Below are 14,906 nucleotides of genomic sequence, written 5' to 3'. Positions count from 1 at the left end.
GACAATAACACCTTCCAGCTGATGGTTACTTCCTGTTAAAAGAAAGTTTTTTCCTTCCCACTGTCGCCAAAGTGCTTGCTAATAGGGGGTCGTATGATTGTTGGGTTTTCTCTGTATGTATTATTGTAGGGTCTAACTTACAATATAAAGCACATTGAGGTGGCTGTTGCTGTGATTTGGCGCTGTATAAATAAAATTTAATTTAATTTAATTGATTTATATACTCTGGCTCCAAAAAGGCTTGCATGCTTTGCACGAAAATGTCAAGTTTGAGTAAATGTTTGAGCTCCAAGATGCAGCTGGGTTCTGTTCAGCACATGTAATAGCCCTGATTGGCCACTAGAGTGAGACATTAAGCAAAATATGCTCCTGTTTGTTTTCCATCTCTCTTTCACAGTAATAATCCCCTTTTCCCCCTGTGCTGACCTTCCCCCTCTTCATCTTCCTCATCTCCTCCAGAGTGGTGCAGTAGTTCACAGCTGCATATTCAATCACAGACAGGAAGACAAACAGGAAGCTGGTCCACAGGTAGATGTCCACCGCTTTCACGTACGACACCTGGAAAGCATTGCACATTTTCACATTTTTTAAAAAAAAATTAACTACTTTCATTTGTTGCTATTTTTAAATGGGGTTTCAATAGACATAAAAAACCTAAAAACGTATGTGCATATATCCTCCTAATTTAGTTACAAAATATTTGCTCTCCCAGCTCCTCATTTTGCAAAATTTCAATATTATTAATGTTAAAGTTAAACTGTAAAATATATATATATATATTGTATATTAATTTATAACACATTTTGTTGCTTTCATCATATATTTGGGAAATGGCTTTATGGCAAATAGCAAATGGCAAATAAATGATGAAAATGATGAAACTTTCAGTCCCCAAATGTTATCTTAACCTTTGCACTTTTCTTCCATGATTAAGTTTGTACAGTTTAAGTCAAAGAAGGATCTTTTGGGCTATTATGCTCCACACAAGGTAAATAAAAATAATGCAAATGCAAAAAGTTTTAAAGAAATTTTACATTGGCATTGATAAGCTGTTAAATTCCTTTCTGATCATCTGTTTTGGTCACCCTGAGCCCACATAGGCCTCCTGACCCCTCACAAACACAGCTGTTACCTGAGGCATCGAGGCGGACACTCCTGTGATGATGGTGGACATGGTGAGCACTGTGGTTATACCTGCAGGGGCCGAGAAAACACACTCACTACACACATGACATTCAAATTCTTTCAAATAACATGTGCTGTTTGGTGAAGAATGGCTGTTTTGTTTTTGGACATGAGTGTAGATACCAAGAACCAAAAACGGCAGTTCTTCAAATTTGCATTGAGGCTGGCTTCAAAATGAATCCTCCTCCACAGACTCCCATGTTAAAACCTTTACAGCAGAGATACACATGATTACAGCAACTGTTCAGAGGGTGACATTTCTTTGGAACTCATCCATTTACTGTTATAACTTTGATGAGCAGGTGTGCTGACACACAGAAGGTGTAAGGTGGTAACTGTCTGCTGGGCCTCGGCTCCCCCAGCTGGAGTCAATGAAATGAACCTGTGGACTGTGATTGTGTTCGTCATGCCTGCTGGAGAATTTAATACAATTATTTTAAAAAATCTTGCTGTGAGGTACAGAGCATCCATGACGTTTGTTCTTCAGTCTGAGTATGTGAAAGCCTAGTTTTTTTTCATTGGTCTGTTAGCACTAATTAACAGGTATCTCACTCACACAGTTTATAGATGGAGCTTGCTAGCATCAATTTAGCACTCCACCTGTTAATATTGTAACTTTGACTCAAAACAAAACAAACTAAATACACTTGCTTCAGCCGGAGCCTGTTCTTCTGTGGTTTATATAGGTTGTGGATTTTAATTTAACTGTCTTACACACTCTGTATAAGATGTGATGAAAAATAAAAATAAAAATCAAAAATATCCATCAACAGTGTCAAATTGATATTGATGGAATCGGTTTTAGATTCATATAAAATGTGGAGTGTAGGATAAAATAGATCAATGATGGTGTGAAATAAAATGTTAAAGCATCACTGGAGTCATTAGGCTTCACCCTAATGAAGGAACAGAACAAATCGGCACTATTTACAGGTGTAGTGTGCCTCTTTAACTGTTGTGGTATCTCCCGGAGCTAGGGGAGAGCAGAAAGACTGGGATTTTTGGTGGTTGTACTTAAGATTTGATTAATCAATGTTACCCAGAGACACTCTTGCAGGAACGGCCCGTCTGTCGATCCAGAAGGAGACCCAGGAGAGGACGACCATCAGCATGGTGGGGAAGTACGTCTGCAGCATGAAGAAGAAGATGTGCCTCCGCAGGATGAAGGTTATGAAGAGACGGTTGTACCAGCCTGACAAAGAGAGACAGAAACACTGACATGAGTCATGAGCCTTTCCATTTTGGTTTCAGTCTTTTCAGCAAACTGTGACACTTGATGATAAGGTTGGAGTTTCTGTTCATCCCAAAGGCCTCTAAAGGCAGTCAAGTATGGAAAAACTGTCACTGAACCAAGAAGCCCAAACCAGGGAAAAACTGCCATATATCTAAAAGAAGAGAGGCAGACGTGTCCATATATTTGTGAATACTAAATATGATTCTGCTCCCACTTCCATTATTTTATGATGCAATGACACAATCTTGCTAATGACCTACTAATTGTATTCAGATGTGTTGCAACAGGGACACATGGAAAAGTTTCAGGACACCGGTCCTCGAGGAGTTTGAGACCCCTGCTTTAAATCATAATGATCTGTACTATGACTTGTGTTTTGTCTCTAAAAGTGAGTCCACGCAGATGATACAGGTTCACGAAAACACACCGGTGCTGCTGTAGAAAGCCAGGCCACTGGAGGCTTGGAAATGCTCAATGAAGAACTGTGACAATACGATCTCATCCGTCCTCAGAGAGTCGTTGCCATTTTTCCAGTAAAGCATCAGGTCATTCTCGTTATACGCGTCTACAGTGAAAAACCAAGAGAAACAAAGGGAGAGAGAAAACAGAGGAAAGACAAGAACTGAGGTCAGCTGACATTATCCATCATGTGTTACTTTATGATCTAAGAACATGAAGTTTTTATTATTGTGTGTATATACTGAATGTGTCTTACAGCTCTCCAACTCCAGCGAGCAGTTTTGTGTGTCCAAAGGGAAGCTGCTGAAGTCCATCGAGCAGAGAGCCGTCACAGTGACCCTGAAACACCAAACACACAGATATAAATCTGCTTCCCCTGTAGCTGTTCCTGCACTCCAGATAAAGTTCATGGTGACCTGGACAACCTGTTCCTCCTTACAGTTTACTCCCTAGAAGCAGAGTCAGAAGAGTGGAAATAGGGCAGAGAAACAAAGATTACAGTAGGAATCTAGAACTTTTTACCAACTGGAGCTGCAAAAATTTCCATTTTGTCAGTTTTAGCTGGAAATGCAAAGTTTTATCTGCCACATACGATACACTCTCATTAGTTGCACTTTGCTTAATACCAGACCCCCTTTTTTTCAGAACTTAACGTAATTCGTGGCACAGATTCATCCAAGTGTTGGAAACATTCTTCGGAGGTTTTGGTCCAATCGTGTGAAGCTATTGACACGATAGCTTCCCGCTGTTGCTGCAAATTAGTTGGCTGCAGATCCATGATGCAAATCTCCTGCTCCAACACATCCCATGCATAGACATGTGGTCATCGTGGAGGAGGATTGATCTGTACTTTTATGCCATTTCCGAATGTTGCATCAGAAATTGAGACTTCTCAGACCAGCCATATTTTTCCTATTGATGTGAATTGTAGCCTCAGTTTCCCGTTGAGCAGAGCTGAGCAGAGTGGCAGCTGATCTGGTTCTCTTCTCCTGTAGCTTATCTGCTTCAAGCTTTGATGTTTTGTGCATTCACTGATGCTCTTCTGCAGACAATCACCTTCACATTCACATTCATGTCACATTTAAAGCCACTTAAATCCCTTTTTTTCTCATTTTGATGCTCAGCTTGAACTTCAGCAGGTTGCCATGTCAGAGTTACTGTCACGTCATTGGCTGATTAGATGTCTGGGTCAATGGGCAGTAGAATAGGTGCACCTAAAGAAATTCCTGGTCAGTATATTAAAACATCAGTGAGGCTTCTGAATAGTTTAAGGGACGCTTGGTTCATAACGGATGCTACAGACGTGCACAGTGCAATTCCTTAAAGAAATCATTATTAGCTTAATTAGTTTATTATATAAAAAAACTCTACTAAATCAATGTTTTCCTGACACCACATACATTTAATAAAGTGAAAGCTTGGCTGCACTAAGCTTTAGAGGATTTCATCGTCTTCTCTGCAGCTTAACCCCATGTATATCCACCTAAACACCTGCCCTCTACCTGACGCTGTAGAGGATTTTTCCATCGGGGTAAACCCGCAGCATGATGTTCTCCATGGTGGTGTCATGGATGAAGGAGCGTTTGGAGTGGACGAAGAAGACATCAGGAACCCAGATCTTCTTCACCAGCCGGGAGTCAAATGTCCTGCTCTGGTTGTTTCCAGACGGGAACGCCAGCCGCTCGTCCTTCCAGTAGTGACGCAGGTACAGAGTCATGGTGAAGTCCTACAGAATGCAGACACACACCAGAGAAACAGCTACTTCTTATGTTCCTTTAATTCTTATTCATGTTTTTCAAGCAAGTTTGAATTCATGGGAGATCTGGGGGCTCAGAAAATGTGGTTCCAGACAGAGCCTGAACCTGGGGTCAACACTTCTATTGTTTTAGATCAGGCTGCCATTGCAGCACCGTCCTGTTCTCATTTATCTCTCTTAGCTGGAAGAACTTTTAGGTTAGACATGGAGCTGACTTCAAAGCTGGCCACTTGAGGGATCAAGAGCCAGAGAGTCAACTGACAGACAGTGACGTCAGTAAAACCATAAAGTTATAAAACTACAGTTTAAGGAATCTCTTGAGTTCAGTTTGTCTACATGATTTTATCTGTACTGAAAGGTTATGAAAGAAGGGCAAAATATGACAGCTTTTGGTGTAATTTGTCTTAAGAAGATTGTTTTCGGCTCATAAGACTGACTTTTTTATGATCTTCTTTAGGTGCGGTCTGGCAGTGCTTTTAATACCAAACTCTAAAACTCAATAAATTCTTAATGATTTGCAGCACAATGCACAAAGAGGTTGACACACTGGTTAGCTCTATGTGATTAATTTGGCAGATATTTTTTTTATCCTGGATGGCCCTCCTGATGCAACCCCAGAGGGAGTTGTCTCTCCTCCCTCATCCTGGGAGGAGAGACAAAAGCAGGAAGTGTTTGTCTGTTTGGTAAATGTGTAAACTATTGAGCCACTATTTGCAGCATAAAGCCCGTTGATCTAAAATACACTGAAAAGTTCATAATTTAAGCTCTCTTTCTGTTTAAAGCAGTCCAGCAGGTCTGACTGGATCCTTTTTAGGCCATATCTGGGCCACAGGCTACATTCAGTATTTGACACACCTGGTTTGAGGCCTTTTTGTGAACAGCACCAGCTGTTTGGCCCTGATTCTTCAACCCTCTGTTAAACACCTTAATAGTTTATTTAATCTGGTAATCTGTTTATTTATTTTACAATCTAAAAACTATTGTATTAAGACATTTAACCAACATTTGCAGCCTCTTTTATGATTATTTGCTTGTGACCTTCCTTCATTCCTGTTAGTCACACTCCCTTTCTGATTACCGGTCCAAATAGTATCTCTTGTGTTCAGTTATCCTCTCACTTTGCTGGCTTCCTTTTTTCTCTATTGGATTTATTTGCCACTTTCCTAAATCAGGTTATCCACCTGTTTTTATTCCCCTTCCTTCACAATCCTACCTTTCATGTATGGCTCTTGCTACTTCTTGTCTTTCCTATTTTTGATTTTTGGACTTTTATTGTGACATCTTGCATTTGGGTCCTTTCCTCTGTGACATGTCATTAAAAAAATCCTCACCATGTTGACCTCTGAGATGCTGTCGATGCTCTCCACCTGCACATCAATACCTACAGGGATGGGCGCACCTGAAGCAAAGGCATGGAAAACATTTCATTTCAATGCCATTAACTCATAAATTATTAATCAGTGCTAGTAAAGAAACTCAGACAGTCAACTCTGTGCAGCTCAATGGGTGTCACAATTGTGGTGTGTGAGTGGGGGTGGGGGGTGTGAATGGAGGAAACCGTAAAAAGTCATAAACTTAGATAGACTTGGCACATGGGTCATATTTTATGGGTTTCGCAAGTGCGTGTGACAGAATGATTCTAAAGCGCCTCCCATTTAATTTCAGGGTGTCTTCAGGTTTGCTGGAGCCACAGACACACCCTGGACCCTCACTGGTCTATTCCAGGGTTAACAACCATCAGATGCCAAATATGTCAGTGAAGGTTCTCCGTCATCCAGGTCATCGTAGTCTAAGGAGCTTGGAAAGAAAAGCATGTGGACTTCTTTGATGTTCTTAAAGACGTTTCACCTCTCATCCAAGAACCTTCTTCAGTTGTAAGAGTAAATGGTGGAGAGTCCGAGATTTTTAAGCTTTATGGGAGTGTCCCCCACGGGGTCATGGACCCCCTATCGATCCTCGATCTAACCACAACGCAGTGTGTGTGGTACAGTGTAGTGAGGAATGCTCAGACCTCTACATTGGAGAGACCAAACAGCCACTTCACAAGCGCATGGCACAACATAGAAGAGCCACCTCCACAGGACAAGACTCAGCAGTCCCTCAGCAGGATAAAGGTCACTCTTTCGAAGATGCCAATATTCACATTTTGGACAGAGAGGACAGATGGTTTGAAAGAGGAGTGAAAGAAGCCATTTACGTCCACTGTGAACATCCGCCTTTGAACAGAGGCGGTGGCTTACAACACCAACTGTCTGCCATCTATAATCCAGTTTTGAGATCCCTTCCCAGGCACCTTAAAGCCCACTCACATCCTGGGCCATCTGACCTCAGGAAATCACATGATAGGGTTGGGCTAGGTTTCACAGTGGGTTCACCTGAAACCTTGGCAGACTGTGACCTACACCCGTTTTTACACGTTGTGATTAGGTAGAGGATCCATAGGGGGTCCATGACCCCCTTGGGAGACACTCCCATAGGGCTTAAAATCTGGGACTCTCCACCATATGCTCTTAGAACTGAACAAGCTTCTTGGATGAGAGGTGAAACGTCTTCAAGAAAATTAAACAAGTCCAGACGCTTTTCTTTCCAAGCTCTGGGGATGTCGGACTCCAGGCCTCGAGGGCCGGTGTCCTGCAGGCTTTAGATCTCACCCTGTTTCAACACACCTGAATCAAATTATTAGTTCGTTAACAGGCTTCTGGAGAACTTCAAGACATTTGAGCTCATTTTAAATTAAAACTCTGAACATAGCCTGCTCTGGCCAGGTTATGTGTTTAGGTTGAGTAACCATGGTGATTTAGCCAGGTAAATAGAGCAGCCTTCATAAGACAGAAACTCTAATTTTACTCTAACCCAGGCGGTGTCCTGCAGGCTTTAGATCTCACCCTGGGTCAACACACCTGAATCAAGTTTGTTACCAGCCTTCTGGAGAACTTCAAGACATGTTGAGGAGGTCATTTAGTCATTAAAATCAGCTGTGTTGGATCAAGGACACATCTAAAACCTGCAGGACACCGGACTAGCCTCACAAAACACTGGCACTTCCTGCAGTCTCCTGCATCAAAAACCACACACACACACACACACACACACACACACATGAAAGGCCTCGGGCTGTAACAGAATTTAGAGTGCACAGCTAACCTAAGAGGCATGTCTTTGATCCGTGTGACGAAGCAAAAGAAGAACATGCAAACCCACAGAAGGCTGTGAAAGTCCTGGGTTTGAATCAACACCAGGACAGTTTTGCTGTGTCTTCAGGCACAAACTCACAAACCCAGGACACAAACTCCACCCACAGATTTAATCACATGAATATGAGCTGTGGTTTTGTTGAAGCATGTCCTTGTCCGCAAGTTGTATTTCTACCATTTGCCACAGCACAAAAAATCTCATAACTCAAAGGTAGATTGTCAAATTTAGAACAGACTGAATATTTTTGATCGAAGCCTGAGATTGGAGACATTTAGGTGCCACAGTTGTATCACCACTGGGAAGCAAAAGAAAAACAACATTTAGCTATAAACACCACCTCATGTATTTGAAATTTTTATTGTGCGTTCCACCAATGACATACATATGATCAGTGGTTCCTGAAGGCCAGATAGTGTGCACAGGAAGTGATAAGTAACAGGTTTGTGCTGCTGTCAGTTAGAATCCAGGGTGTAAAACACCCACATGAATGCAGGAAATGCCTCGACTGCAACACACCTATGTATGCATGCACCAAGGTGCAAGGGCCCTTTAGTCGCTGCTTGCAGCTTTAATTGACATTATCAAACTGCAATAAAGACAAATGTAATATAACTGTCAACAAAGAATTCTAAGCAATAAAGCTGGACAAATCCATGCAGTTATTGGAAGGCAGGACCATACTGTCATACGACACCAACACACCAACAGACGTTCCAGGAATCTCGGATCTAATTTGTCGACTGAAACATTTTATGAGTTTCTCACTTAGTGAAACACATAATACACACAGTGGAGTGAAAACAGAAACACAGCTCACAGAAATCCACATGCCTTCATACTTAAAGAAAAAAAAGAATAGAAAACTATCCTGTGATAACAATAAAAATACTATTTTTAAGGTGGACTCATGTTTAAGGCACGGAGGCTTTTTTAACAGCACCGGAAGCCTGCCTGAAAAAATACTAGTGTCTGTTTAATGTCCTACAGTGAGATGGGATAGAATAAAAACCGGAAAAAATATATCAATTTTTGGAGTAAAACTGTTTGAAAAATAATTTAACAGCGTATCAGGATCAGTCACTTCTCGTTTATTGCTTTAATCCAATCACCCGTCCTGAGCCGGAAACCTCATTTTGTGTTGTGACATCCTTTGTGTTTGGCACCAACTCACCTGTGCAGCCATCGACATCTGTCTTTAGCTCCCCCGCCCCACCCCGTCTTCCTCATCAGCAGATTGTTTAACGGCTCCTAAAAAGGCTGAACGCACATAAACAAGCAGAACACACATAGCTGGAGGGCTCTGCGACCTACCAATAATCATAAAAAACACCACTTAAATTATGGTTACTCACTCACTGTTTGCTCCACAAAGCAATCATGACCTGAAAAAGTTTAGGAAAGAAGTTTGTCTATCCCATAACAGTGCCTAGTAGCTGTGCTCTCCTTTGGAATTCTATACTGTTAATTTTGGGATATATCCACAGCTGCGACCTGCAGACAAAACAGCTCATTCCTGCGCTGACCACAAGCAACAACAATGATTTCACTGCCGTCCTGCTGGAGAAAAATGTTTCCATTCATTTGGAGGTAATGTTAAAAGGTTAACAATGAGGAGAATGCACAGAAGGAAAACCAGCTCCGACCACTCTTTCAGCCTGTTAGCGTGTGTTGCCATTCTTAGATGTCTTTATTTAATCCGGGCTAAGTTTGGATTAAATGGGAATGTCTTAGGCCATCTAGGTTACGGTATAGAAAACAGCTGTTTTCAATGCAAAACTGCTCAAAATATGTGAACTTTCCATTTCTGCTGGGGCATTGTGACTGGAGTGGGTGTGATGTTTGTGTGGGTAGTGTTTTCTTGACATGAATAAGGCTCCATAATTCATGATTTAAAGGCCTCCGTATGAGTCAAGCTACATATACAGTAGTAGAGTTTTAAAATGAAGAAGACTACCATCCAGATTATTGTTTGAGCAAAGTGCTGCCACACTAACATTCTTACAACTGCTGTGGCAGCAACAGACGTGTGCAGATCAACAATAGATAATATGGAGTGCGGGAGAGAGTTTAAAGCGTGGAAGTGCAGACATTATTTTAAGTTTTAGTCCGTAAAAGTGACAAAAACATTAGCTTCCACTGTACACGCAAGTGGGAAGAAAACTTCTTTCTACAGCGAAAAATTAAACTTCAGATCTGAGCAAGTACCAAGCAAGCTGCCACGGGAATGTGAAATTTTCAGAGAAACCTCCGGATCCCCCCACTGACATGACTGCGACACCGGGCAAACCGCCACCCGCCCCACTCCTGCTAAACAGGGGAAAATAGATTTAAGAGCAACAAGACTTAGTGCTGCTGAATATTTGATTTTAATTGTTTTTTGCTGTGTTTTACTTGCATCTATTTGAAAGAGTTATATTATATATATCAATTTTATATGATGGATTATGCAGAAAAAATAGAATTGGGCTGAAAGGTCTATTTCTTTATTAAGTATTCAGGTTGTATATCATGTTTTTAAAGAGAACTAAGTAATAAAGTAACTAATAACTTTTGAAAATAAGTCATCAGTAAAGTAACAGGATTACTTTCTTGAAGAAGTAATCAGTAATTAGTAACTAATTACTTTTTTCAAGTAACTTGACCAACACTGTTACTGAGTGACCTCACACTGTCACAATAGGGGTACACTAAAACTCACTTTCTTTGCCCATGTGTACAATCCACAAAAATGTGCCCTATATAAGAATAATGTGCAGTCATTCAAGGGCCAAAAGCACATCTATGTGCTAAAAGATACATATTTGAATCTACATAGGGGCAAATGTTATTTTTTTGGCATTTTGATGGCCATGGTCTTAAATCCCCATCATATTGCAGTTTTGCCTGAAATGTTGTCATAGCGATGACACATATTTAATAGCAGCAAACTTAAGACTGCATTGGCTGCTTATGAATCCTCATGTTCACATAACAAGTCATTAGCCAATGAGCATATCCTGGACAGTCTTTCTTTCTGACACTTAGAATATAGTTAATGAACTTCCGTTCCTATTGCTTGCCAGAACGTGAAAGTGTTGATGGTTGCTGCCCAAGTTTCCCATGCATTCATTTTGACCAGAAATGACTGATGGATATCAAATTCTAACTTAGAGGGGAGTTTATCGAGGTCGGGGCCATTTTCACACAGATATGTGAGATCAGAAGTATTTTTGCAACCACAGGTTTTTCTCCCTGGTTGCCAAAAAAACAAAAACAAATACAGTCTTACGATAATGATGTCACTATTCAGACCTTGAAACTAAGGCCATCTGTTTTGGAGATAATTTATCTGAATTTCAGAAGTGGGACCACACCTCCATACACACGCCATCCAGCTCTCTGTCTATATATGACCCCCAGCACTACAATCTCATTTTCATGGCCCGCCTTCCCGCCCTTTTTCAATTCATTCACTTGCCTGAAAGCTAATTCAGTCCTGTCTGAGGCCTTCCACAAACCGCAGCCTGAATTCATGCTCAAGCTACCTGCCATTATCAAACTTTAAATGAGGATATGGTCTCAAATAGTGAAATACTTTTTGGTCTTAAAGGATACTGTGCTGGTGACAAGCCTTGTACCCCGAAACACAGTAAGTCACTTTCTCTGAGTGCAGACTGACAGATGTCGCAGAACAGTTACTATAATGATGACAAAGAAAAGTACAAATACAAAAGGTCCAGCTCTAATATTTGGTTTCGATGCTTTTTTTGTTACCGTGAATCAGGCAGAATCTGCGTCACTGCTTCCAAAAATTCCCATTTTAACCAAGAATTTTCAAGCTAAAAAGCATCTGAGAGAAACAACTGTTACATTTCCCCCAAATAGAGCTCGGCCATGAGGGGGTGGAACAGTAAAAAGTTAAAGTGCTGGCAGGAGGTGACTGTTACTAACAGCTCACAAGGTTGGCACACATGTTTCTCCAGGAGGAGCCACCTTTAAACTGCCAGAGCTCTCTCCTCTCCCCCAGCTTTTATACTGCAGGGCTGAAGGATCGCAGAGTGGAGCCAGCTGTGCACCACCTTCACGGGAGAACGAGGTCTCAGTCACTAGTTTTTAAAACTTTACACAACACAACACGATGTTCATTCTGGACAGTAACACAGGCTATGTTTTTCCTTTGAAATTGGAAATTTGCTAAATTGAAGCTAACTTTGTAAACCAACAGGTAACATCATGGTGGGAGACATGAGTCAGCAGTGTTTAGGAAGAGTTCATCCGATGATGCTCTTTCGTTGCATTAATCCAGTTTAGATGCAAAATAAACTGCTCTGCTGGAAATCTTTGAAAATATGTCAGAGTTGGCGATGGTACAAATGCCATCACTAGTTGAGTATGCACAAACACAGAAACACACAAACTCTCTCCTGCACAGTCCCACACACACACACACACACGCACACACACACACACACACACACACACACACACACACACACACACACACACACACACACACACACACACAAACATCCAGTGGTTTGGGTTTTTCTCTGACCCTCGTCTGGTTGTGGTTAACCAGGTTACATGCCTGTGTTTACCATCAAGGACAGCATGTTAAAAAAAAAAGCTTTACTCTGCAGTATCTACAGAGAATCGTGTTAATTTTGCCCCGATGTTTGGATGGTGGCAGCTCAATGAACACTTTATTTAGTGAAGTTCATCTCACAGCCAGGTCCATAAAGCTCCCGCCACAGTCTGGCTTTGTCCCTGTGTGACTCAATAAAACCAGTGGAGACCAAAGTTTTAGTGTAGCCCCGACAACGACTGCTGTCAGGAGGGAAAACCTGCAACAGAAGGTCACTCCCTCTCCTGGTTCTTTACTGCTTTCCTTTTCCCACATCACACCCAGTCAGAGTATGCATGAGGCAGACGTGCAAAACGAGGCCGAGGCTGATTGTAAAAAAACACAGAGAGAGAAGTTCAAAATCAGACATAAATTGTGATGTAATTTAACATCTGAGTTTAATACCTGCAGCTCATAGGTAAGTGCATGCATCAACCTCTCAGTTTGGTTTCAGGGATTAAAACCAATGCACGCTGATTTTCTTCTGGATAATGTTTCGCTGACCTGCTAACAGGGATGAATTGCTAGATGCTAAACAAAATACTAGTGTGTGAAGTGGGGGTGCTCTCGCCAAAGGCAGGCGTCACAGCACCCTGTGATGCCTGCGTGTAACTTAAGAAGCACTGTAAAAAGAACCAACTTAATTGAATTATTTCAAGTGGTAACACCTAATTCAATTAAGTTCTTTGAAATGAAGTTAATACATAGAGTAACACAACTGATTTATCTAATGTATTAACTTCATTTCAAAGAACTTAATTAAATTAGGTGTTACCACTTGAAATAATTCAATTAAGTTGGTTCTTTTTACAGTGAGATATTATAAATAAGTAAAAAAAAAACCATTCTGAACAACTTTTTTCTTTAAATAAAACAACAAATGACATTACACATTAATGACATTCATTTTCGAATATTAGCTATCAGCTAATACCAGCACCAGCTATCACTAGGGTTAGTTGTTAAACACCACATTAAAGAGCTTGGACTCTTGGAATTGCATTGTCCTCATCTGATGATTTGTAGTTAAAAACACGGTTATGGTTTTACCGTGACGTAGAAGAGACTCACACCTTTGAACAATTTCCTCAATGCTGTTCATGAGGAAATGTATCCTCTAAACCTGTGAGCACCAGAATGTTAAAACTGCACACCAAGGTCAAGTTCTGGCTTATTATGAGCTGCCTACAAGCAGTTTTAACGCAATCATTGAGCAGTAGTCCTATCCTTGATGCAAAAGGTACTTGACTATGTTGTATGCTGAGCACATTAGGCTTTTTCAGCTGGGTAAAGTATGCATATTTGGATAGGTTCTGGTCAGCTGTGTGCAAATAGGCTTGACTGTTTGTCTTGACTGCTGTGCCTTAACGAGACTTTGTTGCTGCAAGACTGCCATACTGTTTCATAATGACATTTGTTCACCTGTGTGTGACATGAGTCTAAACTCCAGTTTTTAGCACTTTGGCACTGACTTTTCTGGAAGCTGCTGCTGGTCATTACATTGTGATTGCATGTAAATTATCAGCTAAGGTTGGCAAGCTGGTTAGCAATACACATTTACAGACTATGTGAGTTCAGACACAAATATCTGCTAATTCGTGCAAAGCAAATACCGCTAAAAAGGCTTCTTGGAGTGTATCAAACAAGATGCATACATGCTGGAGATTTTCTTCCTGGACGACCAGTTATGCTTAACCAGCCACCCGCCTGAAGCCTTCAGACACTGCAATGTGTCAGAAACATTACATAAACCAAAGGGCATCACTCTACATGGGTGAAGACCTAAAAGGGTGATGAATTAAAAATTCCACAGTGGCACTCGCCACCACGCTTTCAGGAGATCAGATTTGCTCACATTTTGCACAGTTTTGCTCAGTTTTATCTTCCAGGTACAAATAACCACACAACAAGCTGTTTAAATAATCTGACATATTCTAAAATGTTCCAAAAGGCACCAACTTCAAGAAGTCAGTGACTTATTTAGCAGAGGATAGGTTTAGCATGCAGCTAGCAGTACAGCCACCTGTATCATCACCAGTACAGGTGTTATGGAGGGAATTACACTTGTTTTAGTAAACGACATAACATGCACGAAGGAGGACTGTTAAGAGATTTTTACATTTACTTACTTTGATAACTTTTATTTTGCTTAAGTATAATTTCTTGTGAGAACATGATGTGCCTGCAACCTACAGATTAAGGAACAGAAGTTACAAAGTCACACACGCTCAGGCAGAGACAGTTCCAACCTGAAGCTGATATGACAAAAGATACTAGTTCCTCTTGTCTTTTGGATAACGGCCACTCATACGATAACCATATCTAGAGATGTTTTTCTATTACATATGCTCCACCTAGAGATGCTGTGTAATCTATTCTCTGCTATAAAATAAAGAACGGACTGAGGCTCTGCGCGACTTGCTTGTGTCTTGGCACGCAGTAAGCTTCGCCCGTGTACACGAAATAAACTGAGT

General features: G+C 41.1%; 1 protein-coding gene across 2 annotated transcripts in view; it reads right to left on the bottom strand.

The window, feature by feature from the left end:
• Positions 1-14,906, bottom strand: part of LOC100708037 (gamma-aminobutyric acid receptor subunit rho-3) — a 30,117-nt gene that overhangs the window by 1,974 nt on the left and 13,237 nt on the right. The window contains exons 1-8 of one of the 2 annotated variants that reach the window (XM_013266701.3): positions 7,535-7,553; positions 5,966-6,033; positions 4,381-4,604; positions 3,135-3,217; positions 2,847-2,984; positions 2,225-2,377; positions 1,133-1,194; positions 427-558 (exon numbers count right to left, since the gene is read on the bottom strand). In XM_013266701.3, the coding sequence (XP_013122155.1) occupies positions 427-558; positions 1,133-1,194; positions 2,225-2,377; positions 2,847-2,984; positions 3,135-3,217; positions 4,381-4,604; positions 5,966-5,968 (795 nt within the window). In that variant the 5' untranslated portion in view covers positions 5,969-6,033; positions 7,535-7,553. Of the gene's footprint in view, positions 1-426; positions 559-1,132; positions 1,195-2,224; positions 2,378-2,846; positions 2,985-3,134; positions 3,218-4,380; positions 4,605-5,965; positions 6,034-7,534; positions 7,554-14,906 lie in introns of those variants that run through there. The other variant, XM_003459045.5, reaches the window with a different exon arrangement.

The sequence above is a fragment of the Oreochromis niloticus genome, linkage group LG9 (genome assembly GCF_001858045.2).
Source record: "Oreochromis niloticus isolate F11D_XX linkage group LG9, O_niloticus_UMD_NMBU, whole genome shotgun sequence".
In the NCBI taxonomy this organism is placed as follows: Eukaryota; Metazoa; Chordata; class Actinopteri; order Cichliformes; family Cichlidae; genus Oreochromis; species Oreochromis niloticus.
This window is presented reverse-complemented; position numbering and strand designations above follow the sequence as displayed.